At 47.8% G+C, this 25085-nt stretch overlaps 3 protein-coding genes across 3 annotated transcripts; 1 reads left to right on the forward strand and 2 right to left on the reverse strand.

Annotated features, from left to right (window-relative positions):
- Positions 1-1226: 1226 nt before the first annotated feature.
- On the reverse strand, positions 1227-3407 carry LOC101074263 (serum amyloid P-component-like). The gene is made up of 5 exons (XM_003966161.3): positions 3233-3407; positions 3106-3160; positions 2808-2910; positions 2436-2733; positions 1227-2309 (listed from the first exon to the last, which is right to left on the reverse strand). The coding sequence occupies exons 1-5, from the start codon at positions 3341-3343 to the stop codon at positions 2085-2087; spliced, it is 792 nt and encodes a 263-aa protein (XP_003966210.3). The 5' UTR covers positions 3344-3407; the 3' UTR covers positions 1227-2084.
- Positions 3408-4092: 685 nt separating this feature from the next.
- Positions 4093-9857, reverse strand: LOC101074043 (metalloreductase STEAP4). Its single transcript, XM_011605678.2, has 10 exons — positions 9460-9857; positions 9005-9112; positions 8847-8917; positions 8649-8736; positions 6709-6987; positions 6528-6622; positions 6332-6442; positions 6143-6185; positions 5891-6055; positions 4093-4878 (listed from the first exon to the last, which is right to left on the reverse strand). The coding sequence occupies exons 1-10, from the start codon at positions 9679-9681 to the stop codon at positions 4621-4623; spliced, it is 1440 nt and encodes a 479-aa protein (XP_011603980.2). The 5' UTR covers positions 9682-9857; the 3' UTR covers positions 4093-4620.
- Positions 9858-20790: 10933 nt separating this feature from the next.
- On the forward strand, positions 20791-25040 carry glipr2l (GLI pathogenesis-related 2, like). Its single transcript, XM_003966159.3, is given in 6 exon segments — positions 20791-21166; positions 21570-21634; positions 21636-21679; positions 23128-23231; positions 23603-23680; positions 24527-25040. Coding segments are annotated over 6 exon segments (462 nt in total). The 5' UTR covers positions 20791-21153; the 3' UTR covers positions 24685-25040.
- The last annotated feature ends 45 nt before the right edge of the window (positions 25041-25085 follow it).

A 25085-nucleotide genomic window follows, 5' to 3' on the forward strand; every position in this document is an offset into this window, starting at 1 on the left:
GCAAACGTAGTCGGCGCGGCTTCGGCGTGGACGCTCACCGAGGGCTAATCTGATGTTTAATGCACAGGAACACCGTCACCCTCCCCAGCCTGTTAGTTCATTAGCGGGGACAAATCCATCCGTCTCACCGAGGGGAAGTGGACAGCTGAACGACCGTGTCCTCGCGTTGCTCTGCGTTACATCAGGGGGTTTGTTTGATATCACAATAGGCTCCTGTCTCGCCGCTTAATTCGTTTACCAAGAAGAAGCAAAGAAAATGGTTGGAGGTGCGGCGGCGGTGGCGGCGGGCTGCTGCGTCGGCTGTTATTTAGCAAGCTAATTTGTTGTGAAAACACCTGCAGGTCCGCGATCGTCCCGCAGCACCGCTGGAGACCAGGTCCGAGCTAATGTGACAGGCGCTTGTTGGCGGAAGCGCTTGTTGTTCTGTTTAGTTTCTGCCGAGAAGCTACACGGAAAGGCCAGAAATCCGGCCGTACGGAGGAGCTTTGTGTGCAGGGTGAAGGGTAGCTGGCAGGTCCACCCTCAAAGGTTTACTTTTATGGTTTAACGGTGGCGTCTGTCAGCACGGAATGACTCACGTGCACGATGAATCGCGTCCGTGTGGGACTTATTATAGAGGAACAGGGGTGATGAAACGAGGAGAAACTCTGCCAACGTCATGCTGGTGCGAACTGTAAAAGAGGAATTCCAAGGAAATTCCGTCCACGAACAGAGATAGAACATGTGTCTCACTCCTTCAAGACGTGTTTGCTGCATTATGCATCACCTCCTATTTCAGATTTACATGATCTGAATCATAGATCGCTACACTAGCGGAGGGCGTATTGGTTTTGAGGATGAGAGCTCAGTGCTTATCCCCAAATACTCTACTATAACACTTTAATATCAATGGGCTCCACATAAAAGTGTTTTTAAACTGTCACACCCTATATTGGATTAACTGAACCATTTATTCATCATCCCTTTATTATTATTTGTAAGTGTAGCATTTTTAGATTCTTACATATTTATGGCCACTAGAGGGCAGATGATGACATCGGCAGGGTACAACAATCATCTTCGTGTCTGCTTTTAACTGCGCCTGCCTGTGCGAGGGTTTCATCGATGTGACATAAATGTACAGCTTCAGAGAAAAGAAAAAGTTTCTTTAAAAGACGTGTTTGTGTGGCTGTCGCCCACTGGGCGGTCCCTGGTGCCAACCAAACAAAAAAGGGCTTCAAATGGACACGGACCCCAAAATGTTTATTCAAGAGATCGGAGACAGGAGGGGTTTGTTTGTGTCAATCAGAAGAAGGCTTTTTATTTATGGAGGAGGTCACAGAGAATGGGGGCAGCGGGAGCCCCCCTCCCCCCCCCAGGTCCGATGCGATACATAAATAGATGTAAGGGCTGGCAAACAATTTAAATATTTCTTTGGATGAATCACAGGGCCGCTGTGGGGGGAATTAGATGAATCAGGATTAAAAGCTGTTCATTATTGATGGTGTTTGATGTTGTTGGGCCAAAAGAACTCACGACACGCGTCTTTATGTTAACGCTCAAATGCAAACGGGCGTCCAGCTATCAAAATAAAACTATTAAATAGTCGCGCCACCTAAAATGCAACTTACAAAAGCTTAATGCGCTGTGTGTAATTGCATTAGCTTTTTTTTTTTAAGTCGAATTTGTCTTGCTAATTAATTAATCTGGATGAGCGCATTTATGTTGACAGAGGTTCCTAATGTGTCTGAGGCATTTGCATCTATCCAACCTTGCACAGGAATCTACAGATTAAGAAACCAAAGACTGGAGCTTTTCTTGAGCCTTTGTAACCTCCTCAGCACAAATGTGACCTCCTGTGACACCACCACCGCTTCCTGAGGCCCCCGCGGCTGCTGACTGTGATATCTGCCCTAAACTGTCTTCTCCAGCACTTTTCGCTCAAGTGAACTTTCCCAAATTCAAAATTGCTTTTTACTTCCTGTTTGACTGCTCGTTACACGTATGTACAATGAATAGAGGAATTAAGGAATTGATAGATTTGGAAGAAAATATACAACCCACTAGACGGTCAAGCACAGAAACCTGGTTTTTAGGGGCCTGGGTCAGTTTGCCTGACAGCTGGTTATTTTGTCTTCTATGAGCACTCTGTCTCTGATCTGGAACTCCAGCGCCCTCCAGTTGAGCACGTTCCCCGGAGTGAAGTTCAGATCATCCATGTAGTTGCGGATCTCACAAGGCGACAGGATGTAATCCCACATGTGGACGTCAGACATCATGCCGACAAACGACTGCTTCATGTCGAAGCCCCCGCCGTGGGAATCCTGCTCCTGCACAGAGTCAATTAGAAGCCTTTAGAGATTCTGTGTTTCCAGATCCCTTCAGAGATCTTCGGTAAAACTGGGAACACCACAGCCTGTTGAAAGACCGCGTTGCGGTTTATTTCCAGGACTTACCTGTCCCAGTATGATCACGGTGGTTCCTCGGATGTTTGAGCCAGCGATGGAATATTTCTTAATCAGATATTTTCCATTAAACCACAGCTGCACCAGTCCGGATGTAGAATCCCAGGTGGTACAAATGGAATGCCACGTGTTGGGCTTATAGTCCAGACCTCGGTATTCTGACTTTTTATCCTTGATGTGGGACTCCATCTCCTTGTTGGCTTCGTCCCAGAACACCAGCAGACTGTTGGCATTGGAGGGGGTGGCCATGGAGAACAGGATGTGATCCCTCTTCAGGTCCGTGAAGGACCTGTGGGAAACAAGTTCATCATCTCCTCTGGTCAGAAGCAAGAATTGGGAACGCTGTGTGTGTTGTGCAGGAACCTGTGACAGACGGTGACGGTGCTGAAGTCCTCTCGAGACGGAGTCAGCTTCACGTGAGCCGTGTTGGTCTCTTGGGGAAACGTGAACATCTTACCAGACAGATCTAAAAAGGGACGGAGAACACAAGAACGAAGAATGAAATAATGAGACATTTGGAAGACAGAGAGGACCAAATTAAAGTGTGATCCAAAAAAACCCAAGTGCTGGTTCCCGAAAATGTGAAAGCAGTGTTAACGTTGGAGGACCTATCAGTAGTGCTGTGGGTCTTCTGCTCCTCACACTTGTGTGATAGTTTTACCTTGAGGACTTGCAGCACATGCTGCCAACATCACCTGCAGCAGCAGAACTCTCATCTGAAGGGGAGACAAGGGTGTCAATACGCTACAAAGAGGCCAAAGTTAAGGAGAAATTAACGACAATCTTACCTTCGCGCGTCTCTTTTGGATACTGATGTGCAGCCGAGTAAAGGGATTCTGAGTTTTGTGGGTTTGCTGCTTCCTCATTTCTATGTGTCGCTTCCTTGTGAAGTTCCGCATTTTTCAGCTTTAAATTTGAAATTGCTACAAAGGAAAACGTTTCTCTTTCCCTTTTTTTGCTGCTGACGCAGTATGTTGGCCTCCCCCACCCGGCTCGGTGACCACAAGACACGATTCGCCTAAAACTCCGACCGTTAAAGAAAAAGAGTGCATGTGAAATTAAAATAGATAATGCAGATAAACGTTCCTTCTCCTCCATACAGCCACTTTAATGGCATTTGTTCCTACCAGAGCAGTGATATGTTTTGGTTGTAGTCAAAAACAAGACTGTGGAATAAACTAATAAAGAATAATGAACTTAGTTTTTAAGTCCATGCAGATTTGTGTTATAATCCAGACGGTTTCACTTTAAACAAAGATTGTGGGCTTTAATGGCCCTGGGGTTCAGGTTTATCCCTGGTTTTTCTGGGAGATTCCTGATAACAGGATAACAGTTTGCTGGCTGCGGGGGTGGGACTGGATCCAGTGTAAGAGGGAGATGCACCGATTTTAATGTGAGAGGACTGATGGTTCTTGGCTCTCTGAGTGCTTTTAGTATATTTGTTGTAGAATGATGGCTCCCAGGTAGTAAACGGCTCGGAAATGAACAAAGCTCATTTTCAGCATTATCCCAGCATGGAAGCAGTGTGGTCCCTCCGTTTACATGAGGTCAGCTGACCTTTCAGCTTGGTCGTCTCATCTTCTCTGCTCGGGGTCTCCACTAATGGAACGTCCACACGCGACATGGTGGACAGAAACTCACCATCGTGTGATTTAGGTGCACTTGAGTTTATTTTAAGAGAATTTCTCTTTGGTTATAACAGTAACAAAAATAATTCAAAGGAAGCAAGAGGTGAAACACGGTAGCTCCTTCCTAAATACATGGTATATAAGGCAAGATGTGGAAGACAACATGTGCAACATCACATTGACCTTGAAGAACTGGACTCTGGGCGGTTTCTCAGTGATCACAGGGATCGCAGTGTTTTGGCTCAATTTGACCTTAAACTGGAGCAGTCTAGGCTGAATTGGATGGATGTCTGTCCCCCAACCTGACCCGAGGACTCATCCATTCATAGCTTATAAATGGGCAACATAAAGATAATAACAGCAACATCTAAAATGGTTAAACAGCCCCTGTGAGCAGGAAAAAGTGATGCCAGACAGTTGATACGAAGCAATCTTATATTTTATAACTATATTATATATGTTATAAAAGGTGAATTTCTCACAGTATAGTAACATCACAGAGGTTTGCACAAGAAACATGTTTACTGGTGGAATAGGCTGTTTTAGGTCTACGTTAGCAGCGCTTTTCTGCTGTCGTCCCCTGCGCCGTTCCTCTCCCAGCCTCTTCGGATGCGGGTCAGGCTGCGGTCCACGCAGGGCAGGAGAATCAGCAGCTTGAGCGCGAGCACGACCGAAGGGAGCAAAAGGCAGAGCATGTAGCCTGGAGGAGTGCACCATTTATAGGTGGAGGGTCTGAGAAAGCGGGTCCCTCCATACAGATAAGTGTGCAGGGTGCAGAGGAAGAGCGTCAAATACCCCAGCTTGGACTGGAAGACAGGGAAAGCGATGAAAAGTCAGCAATTAACTCATTTAAATTACTGCGCTGAAAAACAGCTGACAGCTAGATCACAAACTAGTGCTCACTGCTCTCATAAACACATTTAAACTCGGTATTACCTTCCTGTGGACACAAATCTGTAACTGTGGGTAATATCTGCCCTCTGAAGTACATCCCATGAATATCTTAACATTTATAGTGCTGCTTAATTTGCACTTGATTCAAAGGAAGCAGTGATGAAGGAGTTAATGATCTTGACATGGCCTAGTTACATTTATGAATGAGCCTCTCCCCTGTGGGGAGGCCGATCTCGCGTTTCATTGGCCCAAGTGGTGGAGAAGGTTAATACTGGCATCGGTCCACGGACAGCCTATCAGAGAGGAAGACTCGGAGATATCTCAACCGCTCTTCCCAAAGACGTCGACCTAAGGAGGGTTCTAAAGCCATAAACCATGTGATAGTAGCTGGATTTTTGGCTGCACGGTGATATGAAGATCCATTCCTTAAATTTCCATCCTGACTCAACATCAGCAGCCTAGAGCATAAACAGGTGCAGCGGTACCGAAAGGAAAAAAAAAGGGGTGAAAAAAATTGGAGACTTTGAAATATTTCCAGCAGGCACATTTTTAAAATGATCCCGACTGTTGGTGTGAGCGCACGACTCCGTGCACTGAGTCATCGAGCCCGGGTGTCATTTGCAGCTTTTCATTCCCAAGCGTGCCTGTTTGTGTTTATTCGATCAAAAGCTGGCTCGTGAAACGCTATAAAAACGACTGAAAAAATATACTGGCAGCTGCTTTATTTTCATTGTCTGCCAGTCAGCCACTTGGCAACGAGCAGCAAACAGAAGGAAACCTTCCGTTTTAATGCGCGGAGCATAAAATTTGGGTGTGAACCTGAGTAGGAGGTATAGAGATGAGTGGAGCCTCCATAATATTTGACGAGACACCTTTTTAGGGTGGAGTTTATAATAAACTGGAGGATTATCGTGTGAAGCCGACCTGCACGAAGCTGAACTCTCTCCAGCTGAGAGCGTTGCTGACCGAGGGGAGCGACGTGATTCCCAGCAGGATGTAGAAGCCAAATCCCAGGATCCCCACTGCGAGGTAGGAGTCGGAGTGCCACGCCACGGACGTGTCGAAGGTTGACGTTTGGTTCATTTTCACCTAAAAGGTGAGAGTTTATATTCGCTCTGTGCGGGTGGAGACAGTGATGACATCCTCAAATGTCCCCTTCCGCGAGGCCTGTCTTACCTTCGAAATGGTGCTTTCCGCGATCTTAAACCTTACGTAATACCTGGGAATGAAAAGGATCTGGATCAAAAGGTGCTTCCTGCACTGCGACAACTTCCCAGATATTCCCTGAATATTGTGAAATATTGAGGGCTTCTCGGCCCAGCAGCTCCGTTGAACAGGTGTGTGGCGAGGGCCCCTGCTGCGCACCTTATGGGGATGATGAGAGTGTAGAGCACATGAAGACAAGCGAAGCCGAGCGCTATCAGCCCCAGCTGCTTCCTGCACAGCATCCAGCGATCCAGCCAGTCGGGGAAACGCCTTAGACGGACATTAACCGGCTTAAAACGCGTCATCATAAAACACACTTAAAACACATCACAGGCGCCTGCTCATGGGTTCTGACTTGTATTTGGTTCCTTTGTAGAGCTGGAGGAAGGCGGCGATGACACCGGGCAGGTAGCACAGAGAGAGCAGGATGAGGGACACGATGGGAAACACCTGAAAGGCGGTGGACAAAGGGTTAAAAGGACACGCACCGGCGGGGGTCGTCTCTGAGAGAGGAGCGGAGGCTCGAAGGGCTTCACCTTGTTAGCCAGGGACACCATGATTCTGAAGGAGATGTCTTTCCCCTCAGTCACGTAGGTGTAGATGACGTCTCTGAGGAACAGGTAGGTGTAGAAGGAGACGGTGAGGCCCAGGGTCAGGCGCAGCGGCAGCCTCCACACTGGGAACAGCTCCAGGGGGAAGTCCTCCAGCTCTCTGGCTGCATTCAGAGAGCCTCTGTCCAGAACAGAGAGGCCCAGTTTGGTGGCCACCTCTGACACCGGCTGCTTGGCCTCTGTGCTGTTCCCACACAGATACACCTGGAACGAGGAGAAACCCACTCCGTATTTCATCGGATTTCTCAAACATTCATACCAGACGGTCGCCGCTGCCTTTGGAATTCTGGGAGTAAATCTGTATTCTGAATAATTCTGGAATTATTCCCTTCTGTTTTTGTCTTCTGCCCATTTCTGCTACTTATTGTAAAGTGTTACAGTGGTTTCTGGTTAACCTCATTACTTTTCCATCCATAATTTTGTTGCACCGTGCATCTCAAATGGTTATAAAACACATGAAATAAGAGTTCATTAGGTTGCATATTGACAAGATGGGACAGTTAGATAATTAATTGAGTACGCTGCTTCTTTGTATGACTCTATTTGTGTCCCATCGATTGTGTTTGTGTCAACATTATTGTGTCTACCGAACGATGCGCCGCCTAAAATTTGGATTCAACCACATCAAAATCGACGGAACGCCTGTTTATGACTATAACGAGCCAGACCGGCATGAGAGCGACGAGGAGCACCGTTTGGAGGACTTGAGTTACTGGTGAGCAATTGGCTGAGAAAAAAGGCCCCTTTTTCTCTGTGGTGACTTGCAGAAAATATATCTGGACACGTATTTAAGGTAATGCATTAATCTTAGTCGTCATGCTGAGCTTTCTCGGTAGCGAGTCCAACGCTAGCTGCTAGCTTTAAGCCTTCAGGTTCATAGTTCTCCTGGCTTTGATGAATCGACACTTTAGCTAATGTTACTAAGTTCTCAATTTATATGCCTATGTACACCATTGTACTGTACAAAATGAAATACAATGCAGGAAAACAACAAAACACCCCATAGCCCTCAGGAGGCCATTTCTTCTGACTAGAGTGAAAACCTGTGTGTGACGTTAGGTGCTGCACGGCTAGATTGTCTACGTTTCACTCAGCGCGTCAAGGTAGACAGAATAATGCAGCCAAAAGAGTCAAAAATGGAATATAGTATGTGGGGGAGGAGAGGGAGAACATAAAGCCATGAAACTTAAGGGAGGGAAATGGATCTGGAATTCTCCTTTAATGTCTTTAAAATTATGCCTTCATCTCGATGCATCTGCAAGCACATCGATGAAAGGAGGGTTTTGGACTCCAGAGGGAAGGAACATGAAAGTACCTGACAATCCTGTAGCGACCTGGATAAAATATTTATTTTAGATGAATAATCAGGTAAAAACAAGTGTGCTCAGTTAACACCTGTGTGGTAATTCTGTGTGTGCCATAGACACCAGCACACCCAAATAGATAAACACACATGTGCACGTGTCTCCCGGGGGAAAGCACAAGCAGATCAAAACAAAAGTGGAAAAAACCTACATATGCTGCAGCTTTGAGTACAAGGAGGCAGAAGATGGGAGCTCAGATCCGACAGAGACAGTGGAGTTAATTGATTCTAGGAGACATCAGAGATGGCGCTCGCGGCGCTCCTGATGCCTCAGATTGGCTTCATTTACATGGATTTGTTTTGATCAGAACTGGAATATAATCAACACCCCCACTGTGCGACACATCTGCGAGTTAAACACATTAGTGGATGCAAGACGAATCCAAACATCCAGTGTAAATCCCAAGGTGTCATAATTTGGGAGAACCAAAGGGAGAGCCTCCTAAATAGAAGCTGAAATGTACATTAAATATGCAATAAAATCCTGGGATTCGCTCAGTACCTGTCGACTGGCATCTGCGGGTCCATTCTGCAGGGCCCAGGCAGACAAGGTGTTAAACGCCTTCACCACGTGACCTCCGGGAATCAGTCTGGACAGTAAACAAACAAACCCAGAGTTGCTTCATGTCCTTCCTGTTGCTGTTTACCTCAGCGTGTGAGACCTAACAATGCTAATTATAGCGGCCCAATTCCTTCTTACTTCTGCAGATATTCGGCATTGGCCTCTGGGTAAATATTCTTCTTGAGGTTGTTGCTAACGTCCACCAGCACCTTCCAATCAATAAAGAAACACAGCAGCCGGGACCGTTAGTGCTTAGGCATCGCTGCTACTTTGTTCAGAGGCGTCTGACGGGGTACCTTTCCGCTAAGCTGATGCACAAGCGTCTCCAGAAAGTCGTAGTTTTCTCTGTGGATACAAAGAAAGACCAAGCTGGCTGACTGGGCCGCCGCCATGTGGCTCATGACCTGCAAAAACCAGACAAACCTCACTGTCGTGCATGAGTTGTGTGTAAAAACAGTCGCTAATACTGTAGCTAGCTTGTTGTTGAGATTGATAGCTTCTGCGATAAGTGCAGCATGGGTTGGAATATGAGACATACACACACACAGGTAGACAGATTATGCTTTGTGCATCTTAATCAGTCTCCAGAGGTTGATAATATCTTGTTTTTCATGCAGGAACAATGAACTTTGATCTCAAGCACCAGAGCCTGTCTTGAGTTTTCACATACTGACCTTAACAACGATAATAGTGGGTAAGAAAAGATAAACAAATTACCGAGGGTGAGCTGAGGTAACGAGACGTGCCGTACCTGAGTTCCCGGAGGCACGGGGCCGCAGCTCTGAGGTCTGCGGCTGCCATAGACCACCTTGTAGCCAGCCTGGAGAAGGCGCTGGCCCAGAGAGCGCCCGAAGTCTCCGGTCCCAAAGATGCACAGAGGCTCCTGCTGGGGTGCAGCTGCTGCCTCCAGAGGGCACAACGCCACGCTCTCCTGCTTCGGCCCAGTCGACACGTCGCTCAGGCCGTCAGACATGGCACCAGTCCGACACGGTCCCTGTAAGGTTCCCCTGTGAGCCACACACTCCTCCAGACGGTTGTGAAGGAACTGGCCGGTCGAGGCAGAGGTGGTGGTTTTAATCCACGTGGACGCTCTCTTTACCGACTGTTTACTGACTGTTTACTGACTCGCTCTCTAGACTGACCGAATTTGCAGGCTCGAGTCAATTTTGTACTGGCCAACCCCCCGCACCCCCCTCCTCCCCCCAGCTTTGATGCTTGGTTAAACTGGGAAAGTCCATGTGTGCACATGTGCCTCTGTGTGTGTGTGTGGCCGGTGGGTGTGTGTGTGGCGGGGGGTGTGTCTGTGTTGATTCTAGGAGGAATGTTTTTCTTCCAGGAAGCTACAATTGTGCAACAATCGGGAAAACCACACAGTACACTTTGTATTCTGCCAAAACTGTCTGGATTTACCAAAATTGCAACAGCTGCACGTTAGGAACCACACAGGAAGAGAGAGAAAAAAAAACCCTGGGGACGTTCATCTGCGAAGCACATCCGCGAGTTTGTGTAAAAACATGTTTATCTTTCAGGATCTGATTTGATATCTGAAGTATCACCAGGATTAGAGGTTAAGATGAATCTTTAAAGTGTTTTTAGGCTCCCAAACACAATCCCAGAATTCTCACAACCCCCCCAACCCTGTGTTCCTCTGCAGATCGCCCCCATCATGTGCTCACATGACCCTTTTGGTGCCTAATCACTTCAACATGTGCTCAGAACACGTCCCTGGCCTTATTTTGGATGTGCGGCTGGTCGTGGAGCGAATGAACCCGAAGCCCCTAATCAGTCACTGATATGGTGGTCAGCGGAGGTAAACCCGCCAATTAGGGGCTAATCTCCATCTGTATGTTACCCCTGTGAGTAATTAATGCTCAAGGCTCCATAAGTTGAGCTCAGCCTGGAGACTTTTCCCAGCGGTCTGGAATAGTTGCAGTGTTCAGCACTGAGGTGAACCGTGAGGCCGGTGACCTGTCCCACACTGTAATTACTCCCTCTGCTGCCCCGCTAACTGGCTGCAATGTGTGTGTGTGTGTGTGTGTGTGTGTGTGTGTGTGTGTGTGTGTGTGTGTGTGTGTGTGTGTGTGTGTGTTGGCCTCTCTCCATGTGACATAAACACAGCGTTGCCTCTCAAGTGCAGCGCACACGCAGATACGTCCTCCATTATGTAATTAAACCTCAACAGCGATTACTCCAGCCCGTCCTCGCTGTCCATCTGTGTAAGCAGCTTACGTTGAACGGCATTAAATTGGGCAGGATGCTTTGTAACGGCCTCTGGTTGCCGTGGTGATTTAACAATGGAAATGAAGACGTGCCAGGTGATGCGTTTGGGACACCTCTGGACAAGATTCTAAAAGTTTTAGTGGCTGATTGAATCCTGACTCATTTTTGACAGTTGCTATGTAGCGGCTAATTTAGCAGTAGTGGCTAATTTAGCGGTTTTAGAAGCTGGTAAACGCCACCGTACTAATGAATGATGGAGGAGAACAGTTCGGTTTGGCTCCCACATCAGATCTGCTGTCAGACGCCTCAGGAGTCTGATGTGAGGTGAGGAGCTGCTGGGCTCCAGGGCAAAACATAACAGGGACAAGTGATATGGTCGGAGGCTGATTCTCCTCTGGCTTCAGATCCTCCACACAGCTGATGCTGTGTCTGTCCCCCCCCTCCCATTTATCTCTCTGAGGTTGCAGCCTTTCTCAAGACCGACGTTTCAGAGGATGCTACAGCCCCTCCAGATGTGGCTGCAGCCGAGCTTGGTGGAAGCGTTTTTGCCGGACTTTAAACGAAACATCTGCAGAAGATAAAATGCAGCAGACGTGAGTAGAGAGAGAGGTGGGGGTGTGCAAAATCTCTCTCTCTCCTTCCTCTCTTCTTTCCTCCAATATCACTCCATCACTCTTTCTCCCCCTCCCTTCTTGTCCACTTCATCTCACTCTTCTCACTCCCTCACCCTCCCCTTGTGCCCTCTCTCTCTCTCTCTCGTTGTTTCTCCCTTTTCTTTCTCTTTTCCCTCCTTCTCTCCCCTCTCCCATTTCTCTCTCGCAACCTCATCTCTCCGTCTCCCTCTCCTCCCCCCTCCCTTTCTCCCTCTCCCTCCCTCTCTCACTGTGATGGTGGTAGAGCTACAGGAGCCTCTCCCCGCTGACCCCCGCTGACCCCCGCTGACCCCCGCTGACCCCCGCTGCCCCCCGCTGCGCCGGTGTTCGATCAGCGCCATGTAAGCTGAACGGTTTGGATCCAATCTTTCCTTGTAACACACGTATCCGGACACACTCCTACACACTTCCATATATCCGAGCGCGCTCTCTGCCTCTCCAGTCATCTTTCCACCCCAGACTGCTAAATGAAAGCAGCATCAGACCGGGGTGTCGGCGGTGGGGGAAATCTAATCGACGTGCTGATAAGAATAACGGGTGAATTAGTTTGAGGCGGTTCTGTGGCGCCGCCGACCAACAATATCAGACAGAAGCCGAAGAATTCTCCCTCTGCTGGAGCTCTTTGATGTCTCCTATCAGACGTTGCCAAATTGTTATTTCCCTCCACTTTAGTTTCATATTATTTTGTGATCGGGGCGTCAAGAGTATACGTGTCACCTCATCCCAAGACGGTGTCGCGCTCGCACGCGCTTCTTCAGGGTCGGTTTCCTCCGCCGTCTCACGCACGCACGCACGCGTCCACACTTCTCTCCTGCCTGTCGACAGAGTTTCCCGCCAGCGTCCCTTATGACGAGCGTGGCCCTGCGGCGCACGCAGCACCAACGATGATGCGTGTGGGCCCGCATTTGAACGCACAGCCTGTCGGGAGGTCAACCGAGGCCGGAGCATCCGTGTGCTTCGGCCTGACGGGCACCAACATCGGCGGGCAGCACCAAAGGGTTCAGCATTAGGCAGGTGATCTCTAGTCGTGTGTGTGTGTGTGTGTGTGTGTGTGTGTGTGTGTGTGTGTGTGTGTGTGTGTGTGTGTGTGTGTGTGTGTGTGTGTGTGAGAGAGAGAACACACATTTCTCCATACGATAATGATATTTTTTTCCTTTACTAAAACTAAGGGTTGCAACAGAGCTGTTATGAAATTTGGTCTGATCACATTCCAGAAACATCTTGCTAAACGCTCTAAAAGGAGAACAGAAACTGGACGGACCGGACGTGACATGCTCCGTTCAGTCTGTTCAGCTGTTTGGCTGCCTCCTGGCAGGAAGCACAAGTCTCGGACCTCCAGCTCAGCGCCACCTGTCAGCTGAAACTAGAAGAGAACACGTGAATCAGTCATGAATGAATCGCCCAATATGATCCCTGAGAGCCACCTCTTCATCTCTCCTCCCCCTGCACAGCAGCAAATCTGACTCGGGAGCAGAGACCCCGGTGGCACTGAGTTTATAATTCATCCTCGTGACCGCGTGGTGCTGAATTCGCCCTGACACTCGCGTGTAATTGCAGCTGATTCGGCGTCCAACTGTCACTCCTGCATTTGGGACATTTTCCAAAGTCTCCCTGGACAAAAGAGTAGCCTCCCTGCTCCACGCGGGACACTCTTTTGGTTCCAATTACTGTCAGTCCATCACTGGCACAACTCTCCCACTCTCACCGGCTCCTGCCACCAAAAAAAAAAGCCCTCAGAAGTTAGTGAGGGAATTAGATCAAGCGAGGAGTAACGATTCTCACGAGGGCGCTAATGAGACTTAATGGGAGTTAATGGGGTTACAGTGATCAGGAGTGCAGAGAGACCCCAGGTTAATACAGCTGCTGACAGGACGGTAAGTGAAGGGTTGGGGGACACACACACGCACACACACACACACGCACGCACGCACTCCAAAAATCATCAGATTGTTTTAGTGTGGGAATTAAACATGAAGCCTTCTGGAAGGTTTCCATCTTTGATGTACATGTCCTGAGCTGTCGTTCGGGTTACGCAAGCTGTGTGTGTGCGTGCGTGCGCATGCCTGTGTGCGTCTGGATGTGTGTGTGTGTGATGGAGACAGTAGGTTCTCACCAGTCTTTTGTGCTTAGCAGCAGTTAATGAGATCAGGGTTAGTGGTACCTGCAAGGAGACCTTTGATGAAATATGTTCAGAAAGTGTGTGTGTGTGTGTGTGTGTGTGTGTGTGTGTGTGTGTGTGTGTGTGTGTGTGTGTGTGTGTGTGTGTAGAGTGACAGAGATGGCTTGAAGAAAACAGAGGATCTGAAGAGGATTACGGGGGAAAGTGGGGGGGGGGTCGGGGCAGCAAAAGCAACACAAGGATGAGTGACAGGGAGCAGAAGGTGGGACATCCAAATTTAATCGAGAGAAGTCGCCTTCGAGAGGACCCCCCCCCCCCACACACACACACACTCCTGAGGAAAACATACTGTATGTTGTCACAGGAAACAGTGTTTGGTGTTTTTAATTTTCATGGCTGGGGAGGGGGCGGGGGGGCTCTCTGACATTTTATTTTTGAAATATGAGGTCCGCGAGGGAGTATTTGGATGGTAATTTTTCCTTGGTCAGATCCTCCTTTTTAACTCTAATGCTTTGATTTTAATTGCTCGATGCAGACTTCAGTGAGACGAAGAAATGGTGGGTGGGGGAGTGGGGGGGGGAGTCAGGGGGGCTCATGGGAGGGAAAGCGATGGAGAGAACAAGAGACGAGGCAAAGAGCTGAAGTCCAAATAAAGGTGTAGTTAAATGTGGCAGAAGTCTGCTTTGATCAATGATGTACTTACATCAAAGCAAGAAGTAGTTTTTTAATTGGATAAAAGCCTTTAGATTACTTTGCGTTTATGTGCGTTTGCGGACCAGATGATGCCAGGATATCGCAACTGAGGTCTAAGAAGCGAGTTCCTGTTCCTGGCTGAGGCAGCGCCTAAATCTGCATTTTTATTAATATATGCAAAACAAAAGGGTCTTTTATTCATTCCCAGAGCTACAGGCCAATTTCTGCAGCTCGCCTCAGCAGGATTGTCTGAAAAATTGTGATTAAGTTCTTTTTCTGATTCAGCATATTTATTACTTGATCATTCGTGGATCGACTCAAGAGCGGATATCTAAGCCTGGAAATCCCAAATAATTAAACACAAGAGTTCCTTCGCTCTCCTTTTAACTCACGAGGGCTAGCTTCATCTTCAGAACCACCTTTAAGGGTCATTCCAGCAGTTCTCCACATGAGATTACGACATCGCTCCAGAATTGAACAGCACCGGTCACCCCGAAATACTGGGAAAATTGTGCTTTATCATTATTGAAGCGGCGGCTGTTAGCAATTAGCATCACCTGCGAGTTCCTGTCCGTGCGTGTGAGAGCTGCTCGTTGGGAAACTGCTGCGTGAGCGTTTAATTGTCTGGTTCTGCGGCTCGGTTCGGCGTGTTTCGGGCTGTAATTAAGCTCGAGGTTGTCCTGCTCGTCATCGCGGGCGCATCTCCGCCAGCGAGGGAGAAAGAACCCAATTGTCCGTTTTCTTTGGAAAATGCACCAATCATTACACACACACACCATCTCTCTCTTGATTATTGGTGATTGGTGTCTGAGTACTGGTTACAGGGATGCAGAGCTGACGTGTCGGGTTGACCCTGACCCAGAAGAGCAGGAGGGACAATGGCGCCAACAGCTCCATTATTTTCCATCATTAGCCTTGATCACATCAAATCTCTGTTACAGAGAATGAACGTGCAGGAAGGAGCTGACACTCTGGGCGCCATTTGTAAAATAACACCAATTGTTGCAGAGTTTGATTGTGTGCAAGGTCGGACACGGATGAAAATAAAAGGAATTTAACAATCGAAGTTGAGGACCACTGCCGATTCACCAATAGCCTTTTGTTCTTATACATTGCAGCTGACGCCCGTGACGCCCGTGCGTATGTTATAATGTTAAAATACTTTATTTGTTCTTGTTTTTGCAGTGTTCCGGGGCAGATACACACAGAATGCATTTACAACATGTGTGTTTCCACCTCTCGGTGAGGTGCAATGGCGCCGTGCTGAGCAGCCCCATGGGATTCCTAGAGCACAAACACACATTCATCCATCTTTGTGAGGGCCTTTACTAGCAAAATGCATTTCCCTGTCCCTGTCCCTAACCCTGACCCAGACCCTCAGCCTAACCTTAACTGAAACCCAAGTTTCAGCTTAACCATGTTAAACCAACCAAGTCCTAATCCTCAAACGACCCATTGAAGATGTGAGGACCAGCTAAACTGTCCTCACTTCCTACGTAGTCCTCTCTTTGCTAGTCAAACACACACATATAGGTGTTGGTTGGTGCGCACACACACACACACACAAACACACACACACACACGCAAACACAGGTGCATATACAGAGATAGCACAGGTCCTATTTCAGGGTGTTGTCAGCAGGAGGACAGAGGCTAAAGGAAATAGGATGAATTCTCCTCTGCCTCATTCTATCACACCGCTATGACACCCCTATTTACCTCCCCCATCTGTCTCCACATTGGCTGTCTACCACCTTGTCTTGTCCCTGTGTCTGCTCCTGTGTGTGTGTGTGTGTGTGTGTGTGTGTGTGTGTGTGTGTGTGTCCCGTCTCAGCGCGTTGCCAGTGATGGATTAAGTTGAGCTGGACATGGCGTTTAGCGCAGCCTCTGCGTTGTGTTTAGACAGTCGAACCTACGTCCATCAGTCCTCATTAACGTTGACCGTGACGCCCCCCAGTGACTGATGCCCCCGTAACCCCGTTTTTATATCATCTCCTTTGACGTTGGCTCCCCCCAATCATTCAGCGGCTTTGCTACACAGCCCATATGTCCTCCTGCAAATATGAGCGAGACACTTTCCAATCGGTGGGGGGGGGGGGCGGGGAAGACATGTTCCATCCAATTCCCCAACCTCATTTAGGCTCTGTGAAGTGATCTTTTTCTTTATGCCTCATGCACACGCACACACTGGAGGTAAAATCTAAAATAAAAAAATGGTCCCTGCTGTATTGTCCTTGCACCCCCCCCCCCCCCCCCCCCCCCCCCCACACACACACACACCCACACACACACACACCCACACACACCGCCACCTCAAGGCCGCAGTTTCGCTTCGTAGTCACTTTTTTATGTCTGTCATCCACGGCCTTCGTGGAGCAACGAGCACGCACGCACTCAGTAAGTAACACGCATGGCACAGCGGCACAGAGCGCGCGCGGGGGGGGTCATTCTGCAGTGCGCTGAAGCACCTCTCAACAATTGAATAAAAACCCTTTTGGACCCCGTGGCCTTGACGACGTTCCCGGCTGTACCCTCGTTTCTTGAAAATTGCTCACTCGTAGCCTCCGTGGCATCATGGTCCTGCTGAAATTACACATCTGGAAGAGCCTCTTCTTAATAAATGTCATAAAATCTTTTTGATTTTGATTGAGACACTTTCACTTGCGTAAATGTGCGTGTTTGAGGTGGCCACATTCGTCACGAGGCGTTCGCTGAGCTGGGATATTTCAAAAAGCCAGAGGACACGTGTGAATATCACCAACCGCTCGGTTGCTGTGATGTTATTTAAGCTGTAGTTCCTGCTGGGCTGCGGAAGCGGATTTTAACGCATTCACTGCAGCCCGGCATTATCATATTCATCACGAGCGCGCGCGCGTGTGCTGGTGGTGTTTGTTTGTGTCAAACCACACAGCGATTCTCTTTTATCATCAAAGCGTTGGAGTGGCACCCAAGCACCTCATGCTGCTGCAGCGGCAGCGCAGCTCCGGAGATTAAAACGGGTTCTTATCAATAAAAACGGGCGTCAGCCAACGGGTGTCCCCTGCGTTTATCCCAGAAGCTTTTCTGTCCCGGACCGCCTCGGGTGCGGGGTGGACAGAGCCTGGGGGGGCATCACTGAGGAGCATTAGCTGTTAGTCTGGGGAAGATTTCTATTTATATGTTTTAATTCAGACCCAGGAAATGCGGCAGGTTGTCAGGGAAGACGCCACCGTGCACCGCGCGGAGGAGCAAAAACATCTCTGAAGGGCTTCAAGTTCACTTTGCATCCGCTTTGACGTCTCTCTAGTTGGAATCGTGTAATTTATTGTCAAATGTAGCAGGAAACTTCTCCAAAAACGTAATTGTGTTGAGGTGCTGCTTTTAAAGAAGACCCACAAAGCCACGAACAAAATAAAGGCTTTAACTAAAGACGTGCATCTAAATGCCACCTACGCACAAATCTCCCCCTATAATTACTAGCAAAGGCTATATTTCCTTCCGCTAATACAAATGTAACGTCTCGTTTCTGAGGAAACGAGTGGACGTCTGTTGTTTAACTAGGAAGAAAGTGCGCGTCGGGGCTGCTCGTTTGTCTTGAGAACCATCAGCGGTGCTTCGGGAGGCAGGAGCAGCGTCTCCGAACTCAGTCGGTTAATCAGCGTCGGACTCCGTCGCCGTCGGTCTTTAACTTCCCTCCCTCTTTTGTGTCGCGTCAGGATGCGGGGGATGCATGCACGCACGCCTGCACAAGCGCGCGCTTGTGCGTTAAAATGGGGATAATTTAATTAGGGAACAGACAGAGCGGGTTACTGAGGTTAATATCCCAGCATGCACTCTGCTCCTCTCTCCACACAGTAATTGCTTTAAGCACATTAGGAACTTTATTGACTGCGATGGCCTTTGAAGACATTACAACTCTGCTGCTTAGTGTCAGATAGGAGGCGTCCACCTTCTGTCTTCCTCTATCTCTGTCTTCCCTCCTCCATTTCCCTTCCCAGCATGCCCTCCGCTCGTCCCGTCTCCCCCTGGCCTGCTCGCCTGTATCTGCCTAATTGAAGGGCCTGTAAATACGATGGGATTTACGCGGCGCCTCATCCGCAGAGGCAGCCTGATGAGGTTTGATTGGCAGGTGATTAACTCCTCCTAACCCATGGAATCATTTTGTCCTCGGCGGAACAGTTACACTAATGACACCATAAAAGGCTCCTCACAGCGAATTCTGGAGCGCCGCTCCAGACAAAGCTTCCAAAGAAAAGTACAGCCCCCTCATTCCACGTCTCTAAGTTCAGACCAATCCTCTCAACACCTCCTCTCTGTGCTTTCAGTCCACCAGACCTCTTAATAGGGATGGAGGTGAATAGAAAGAGTTATTAAAAAGTCTTCACCTTCCTCCCGAGGCCTCTAAAGAGGAATTATATGCGAGTAAGTGCACTTCCAGTCCCAGTAAGAGGTGTTTCACATTTCTGTTGTCATAAATCCACGCTCACTTCACTGGTGACAGTATAGGAAAATTATTTCTGGCTCGGAAAGACTTCTCCTGGTCTTTTCTTTTTCATCTGGCGTGCGCGGGAGGATTTTTTCATTAAAGGCGGTGCTGCAGGTGGAGAGATAGGAATTGGAGAGGGGAGGGAAGGGAGCAGGAGATGAGGGTTGGAGGGAAAAAGTGACGGGGAGGAGAGAGGTGGAGGGATGATGCCGCAGCTGACAGGGACGGGAGCCAAGTAATGGGCACAGCAACTCCGGCCGATGCGCAGAGATAAATGATGTAATATCTGCATGGATCAATGTCTGAGCTGCCCCTCTAAAAGGGGCCCTCTCGACGAATTAAATCACCATCGCTCATTGTGCGCGCACACGCACGAAATAAGATGTGCGGCTCTAAAATCCCAATGTCTTCAGACCATCGTGTAAGCGTCTCCTCCCAACTGTCCAGCCGCAGCACTTTAAATGCAGATGGTTCGAGCGGGCCGGCAGGAAATCAATGCGCGCGGATTGGACTGTCCGGCTAACGAGAAACCAAGAGGCCTGGCTCTTCACGAGAAGAAGACACACTTCTCCGCTCATCCTGACTAAGATATCATTAGTTGCACTCAACCTGACTAAATCGGGCCGCCACGTTCCAGCCGTTGTCTTTGAGGACAGCGCGACCTAGTGGCAAGTTATGTAATTACACTTAATTTCGGTTTAAAATACCTTTAACTGACAATATTACAGTAAATATTGTCACTAAAAATTAGGGTTGGTCTCCAAAACCAAAAAAAGAAGTGTTTTATTTTGAATTTCAATAGTTTGAGGTGATGGTTACTCATTCCGTTGGAGGACTGGGCTGAGGGCCTGCCGTGACCTGGGGGACCCATCCAGGAGGTACCCTGCCTTCACCCATTTGTGCTCCCTTCCTGTAACCCTGTAGAGGAAAAAGCAGCTAACAAGATGGGGAAAAATGTAGAAAAGAATGATTACACCATTAAAGTATTAGGTAATAGAAACTGTTTTGGAAATACAAGTTATAATTTTCAGGAAACATCTGCTTCATGCACTCGTCATCCATCCACCCAGAAATATACCACATATTATTCAATTATGACCTGAACGCTGTTCCTTTTATGTTTTATATATATGTTCAGATTTTATATAATATGATGATAAAGAAATTGACAAATACAGCCTTGCTGTCTGTATTTCATGCTTTATGGCTCATGTGACACCTGAAATAAGCCGACAGCATCAAGACAGGAGGATGTTACCACCACGAGTAAAAAGAGAAAATGGAGGTTTCAGCCATGGACAGCTTTTCAGCTTCAACACTGACAGCATGTTGAGCAGGAGGTATGGAGTATTTGGAATTTATGTAAATAGTTTATGTAAAAGAGAACATTATCATGCGAGATGCTCTCAGTATCAGTCTCATGGTCACACAGGCACCACAATGACTCCATTCAGTCTTCCCCTTGTTTTCATTTGCAGTTGTATCTGTGAGGGATTAAGTGTGACTTTTCAGTAAGAAAGAGGAGAAGCTTCACTTTGGCTCTCAATGAAGGATAAATAAACATGAACTACTGGAACTGAGCCCATGATTGAACTGGGTTCCGAGTGTACAGGGACGGTTTAATCATTAAAGCTGTGGTTGTTGCATGGGATTGGCCTTATGGGTGTGTGTGTGTGTTACTGCCTTTAATAAGCAATAGTCAAAACTTGTTCTGCAAGACACATGTGTGTGTGTGTGTGTGCGTGTGTGTGTGTGTGTGCGTGTGTGTGTGTGTGTGTGTGTGTGTGTGTGTGTGAGAGAGAGAGATTCCATGGTATCGTGGTGCCGTGAGAAAACCACTCTGAGAATTTCTATGACTAGCAACAGCCTCCACGACAGACAGGCTACGTTATCCTCAGAGCCATATATGGCTGTGCGTCTCACAGTGATGATGTCACCAATAAGTGCAGGAGCTCCTCTTTCATTAGTAAGAACGTGAGGACACGCAGGGTGGGTGGGTGCTCCTCAGAGCTGCATAGATAAGCCAGGGCAGGAAGATAGAAGGCAACTTTGACGTGAATGATAGGAGAGGAGAACTTGAGCAATGTGTTGCGTAAATTAGAAACAAAAAGAGGAAATTTCACCATTTTTGCAAAGTCATGAAAATCAGAGTGATCTAAAGGGGTGTCGGGGGACCTTAGCAGCTGTCTCACAGAACCAGAGCGGTGAGAGCGCGGGAGGGACAGACCGAGACAGAAGGCAGACGAGATCAGACATCTACAGCGGGTTGTGTTCTGAGCTTCCTGTGTCAGCACCATGGGGAAAACAGGTGAGTGGAAACAGCCTGGACGTTTTATACACTTCTCTCTGCTGGCTGAGCCCTGCCAAACACATGTGTGTGTTTGCTAGTCTGGAAACACGTCACAGAGGAATGGCCAAAATTGCAAAAGCTTCTAATCTGTCTTTTCTTTAGAGTTGAGTTCCGAACTTTAACTGATCGCTGTAGATGTCTGTGCAGTAAAAAGAAGAAGCTCCGGCTTGTGTTGTGTTGTTTGTCCAGCTGCATCAATGTGTCAATTGTGTGGACTTTCAAGAGATGTGGAAGCCAGTGAGTGACAGGCACAGGGCAGATGGGGGGGGGTCAGCGTTTCACAACCTCACGTTGCATCACAGCTCTCTGGGTTCGTCTCCCTGGACCTTCTCATCTCCTCTGTCCCGTCTGTCTCTTCCAGCTTCAAAGCAGTTCGCCGACGAGGCGCTGAGGTGCCATAACGACTACAGGAGGAAGCATCAGGCCCCCCCCCCTCAAGCTGAACAGCAGGTTAAACAGAGAAGCTACCAGGTCGGTCCCAGCACACAAAAATTCCACCCGTCAAGCCGTGTTGGTTGGGCGTCTGCGGCTAAAACGCCAGTAAACAAGAGGGGCGTTGTGCTTCTGGAAAACGTGTTTCCAATTATCACTTTGAGTCAAACGCAAAGTCAGTCCGGAAGGTCAAAGGTCATGGAATTGACAGAGGATAAGCACAAATGCATTTTAACTGCCCTCTGGAGTCAGTCCCCCACCCAGTCAACAGGTGGCCAAGAATTTCAGCAGAATTTCTTCGTCCGCCTCATTTCATCACCTTTGTGTTTATTTACCCTTGAGGCAGACATGCTGCAACAGGAGAGGCTGGAAATCATCCACAAGCACGCAGCAGCAGCAGCATCATCAACTTTATTAGAGAGAGCTTTAAATTCAGCCGCAGCTGGAACATAAACGAACATAAATAAACCCCAAAAACAATAATCAATAATCACGTTTAGACAATAAAACACTGAAAAAGAGACCGGAGTCTCATGCTGGCTCGAAAGCCAAAGGAAAAATGTGGGTTTTAAGAGGGGTTTCAAAAAGCATCTTTTATTGTCTTGTTTATGTCACACATTTTTGTTTATTGATTGTTGTTTAAAGCCCTTCAACCTTGAACGCTCTGCTCTGTAGCTGCAGCTCAGAGATATGTCAGCTCTTTCAGCTTTTATGGCCTTTATAAATACATAAATACACAAGCATTTAATGATTCAGTCCTATCAGCACGACCACTGTAGCTGTCACAAACCGAGCCGATGATGGATGATGCACCGCAGCATGTGGGCGCGTCAGGCATATTATATTTATCTGCTCGGATGAGCTCGTTTTAGAGTAAATGCCTGAACTAAATCTGTGAGAAGGAGGATATGAAGATAGAATTGAAGGCTAGCTGCATATTTATTAGTCAGATCATGTAGCCCAGGTCACGCCGGGTCACTTTCTTTAGCCTTTATTCCTGGAGAAAAGCTCCAAAACCTGCCAGAAAAGAGTCGGTTCTGGCTCCATTCACTGTGAGAATCACTGGGGCTGCCTCCAGCGTGACTCCAGACAGGCTTTTAAATAAATAATCTACAAGAAAAACATTCCTCCCTGTTCAAAAACTTCATAAAAACATCACAAGAGTTAGTATTAAAATTTAAAACCCACTCAGTGTCTAACTATCTGTCCTTTTTGGTGAATTGATATTAATGTAACTGTAAAAAATCTCTCAGGCATTCGACTGTAAAACATCTCATGAGCCTTCATTTCGTTGTCCTTGTTTACTCTGTCTAAAAGAGGAAAAAGAGACAGAACGCTTCGTTTGTCAGACTTCACAGGACAAGACGCACATGCAAGCATCCGGGCGGCCAGATGAATCTCGGGGATTAAACCAAATATTTGACAGAACTTGAAGCACACCAGTAAATTATGCACTCAGTCCTTCCAAACGTCCTTTTCCTCTGCAGTTACGCTCAGAGCCTGGCCAGCACTCGGATCCTGAAGCACAGCGAGCAGTCCAGCAGGGGGAGCTGTGGAGAGAACCTGGCCTGGGCCTCTTATGACCAATCAGGTGGGGCCTTTATTGTCGCTTCCACATGCAGGAACCTGTCATTTACTGTACAGCCGGCGGGAATGTTGCTGTGGTGAGGCGGCGGATCCAGTCTATGGTTTGGGATCGTTAGGAGCAGCTGGGATGCATTTCCCCTTCTACTTCCACTGTACTTCAGAGGGAGACGCCATGACTCACTTCCGAAACATCTCAGATTTATGAGACGTCTCTGCGGTGCAGCGTCTGGTTACAAATGTAATGACTGTAAACAGCTTGTTGACTGGATACACCGGTGATCCCAGCACATCCCTTCAGCTTAATGAGCCTGGCACCAGGGCGACTCCGCTGTCCATGACGAGATTATCGCTTTCATTCCTCCTGTTTGTGTGCAGGGAAAGACGTGTCCGACCGCTGGTATGATGAGGTCAAACAGTACAACTTCAACCGTCCTGGATTCTCCTCTGGCACCGGTGAGATTCCCACCAGATCACCTCAAAACCCTCAGAGGTTCCATATTTAAAGTGTGAAGTCAGTCCAAGAAGTGGCACAGTCCCATTTGCATGTGAATTCTGTCGTGATCTAGGCCGACTGTGTAAAATTACCATTTTATCTGTCTGGTGAAAGGCAGTAAATCATTATTCTGACAGCGTTAAAGAATCACTGAAAGAGAATATTTACCACTGAAACAGGCAACTGGATCTTGTGGAAGTGTGAGATGATCTGTTTATTTGCTCAATAGGTAGAATGAAATCAAGCACAAAGCAAATTGGCATCCCTGAAAGGTCGACTGCTAAAGTCTTCGGGGTTGCCTCCTTTTAAACAATCTTCCCCTGCTTTGTTTTCACGCTTTGTTTGTCTTTTTCCCCCCGTCCTCATTTATCTCGGTTTGTCTCTTCCCTGCTCGGCTGTTGTCGGCTGATTTATATGGGGTTCGCTGGGGCATGAAGGAGGTTATTGTTCTCCACCTGACTCGGTCTGAGCACAACTCTTCACTGCATCGCTCCTCAGCACACATGTCATCTCCACTCTGCTCCAGATGCTTTCCCTCTGCCTCAGACGCTGTTTCGTTTAATTAAACCTGAAGTAGATCATTCCCGGGAGCCCGTGGCGGTGATTCACGCCGGTTCTTGTAAAGCTGCTCGGAGATAACATGCGCTGGGTGATAAAAGCAGATGTTAGAGAGGAACGAGACTCCCACATCTGTAAATATTTAGGGAAAATCTGTGTAGGCTCCTCTTTGCCCGCATCCTGACCCTTTTCCTGTGAATCTGACGGTATTCCCCACCGCCTTCATCCTTTTAATCCTCTGGTTTCAGGTCACTTCACAGCCATGGTGTGGAAGAGCACCAAAGAGATGGGCATCGGGAAGGCCACCGCTTCCGATGGCTCCTCTTTCGTGGTAGCGCGATACTCCCCGGCTGGAAATATCACCAACCAGGGGCACTTTGAGAACAACGTCCTCCCGGCAAAATAAATGAGGAGGACAACACTTGTTTACAGCCTCGAGGCCTTTCCCCCCAGTTTTATTTCTATCTTCCTGCCAACTAACCACTGGGGGATGTTACTGCGTCATTTCTGTCCTGAAATACTACCTAAGCTGGATTTAAAGTCCACAGTACCTGTCTTACACTTGTGTTTCATTGGTTGTAACCTTCTTCATATTCCCTGTTACAGCATTACTTGAATGCATTCGCTTTTGTAAAACATGTCGTAACTAAGCACGCGGGATTGTGAGGGAATAAGTCAGTCTTATTGGTTGTTCTGAAATGTGTGGGGTTTTTTTTTAAATCTAATGGGTTTTGTACATTAAAGATCAAGTCTGTAGCATTTATGTTTCTGTGGTGTTTATAAAGTGAGAGCAAAGCAGGAGATTGA

The sequence above is a fragment of the Takifugu rubripes genome, chromosome 7, assembly GCF_901000725.2.
Source record: "Takifugu rubripes chromosome 7, fTakRub1.2, whole genome shotgun sequence".
Lineage (NCBI taxonomy): Eukaryota > Metazoa > Chordata > Actinopteri > Tetraodontiformes > Tetraodontidae > Takifugu > Takifugu rubripes.

What these genes read in the sequence shown, in the direction of transcription:
- LOC101074043 (XM_011605678.2), bottom strand. Translation starts at nt 9,681, where the DNA reads ATGTCTGACGGCCTGAGCGACGTGTCGACTGGGCCGAAGCAGGAGAGC. An exon ending in CGGAAAGCACCATTTCGAAG is followed by an intron (nt 6,056 to 6,142) that starts GTAAGACAGGCC and finishes CTCACCTTTTAG; the next exon opens with GTGAAAATGAACCAAACGTC. An exon ending in GAGAGTTCAGCTTCGTGCAG is followed by an intron (nt 4,879 to 5,890) that starts GTCGGCTTCACA and finishes CCTGTCTTCCAG; the next exon opens with TCCAAGCTGGGGTATTTGAC.
- LOC101074263 (XM_003966161.3), bottom strand. Translation starts at nt 3,343, where the DNA reads ATGCGGAACTTCACAAGGAAGCGACACATAGAAATGAGGAAGCAGCAA. An exon ending in ATGTGCTGCAAGTCCTCAAG is followed by an intron (nt 2,911 to 3,105) that starts GTAAAACTATCA and finishes GTCCCTTTTTAG; the next exon opens with ATCTGTCTGGTAAGATGTTC. An exon ending in CCGTGATCATACTGGGACAG is followed by an intron (nt 2,310 to 2,435) that starts GTAAGTCCTGGA and finishes GACTCTGTGCAG; the next exon opens with GAGCAGGATTCCCACGGCGG.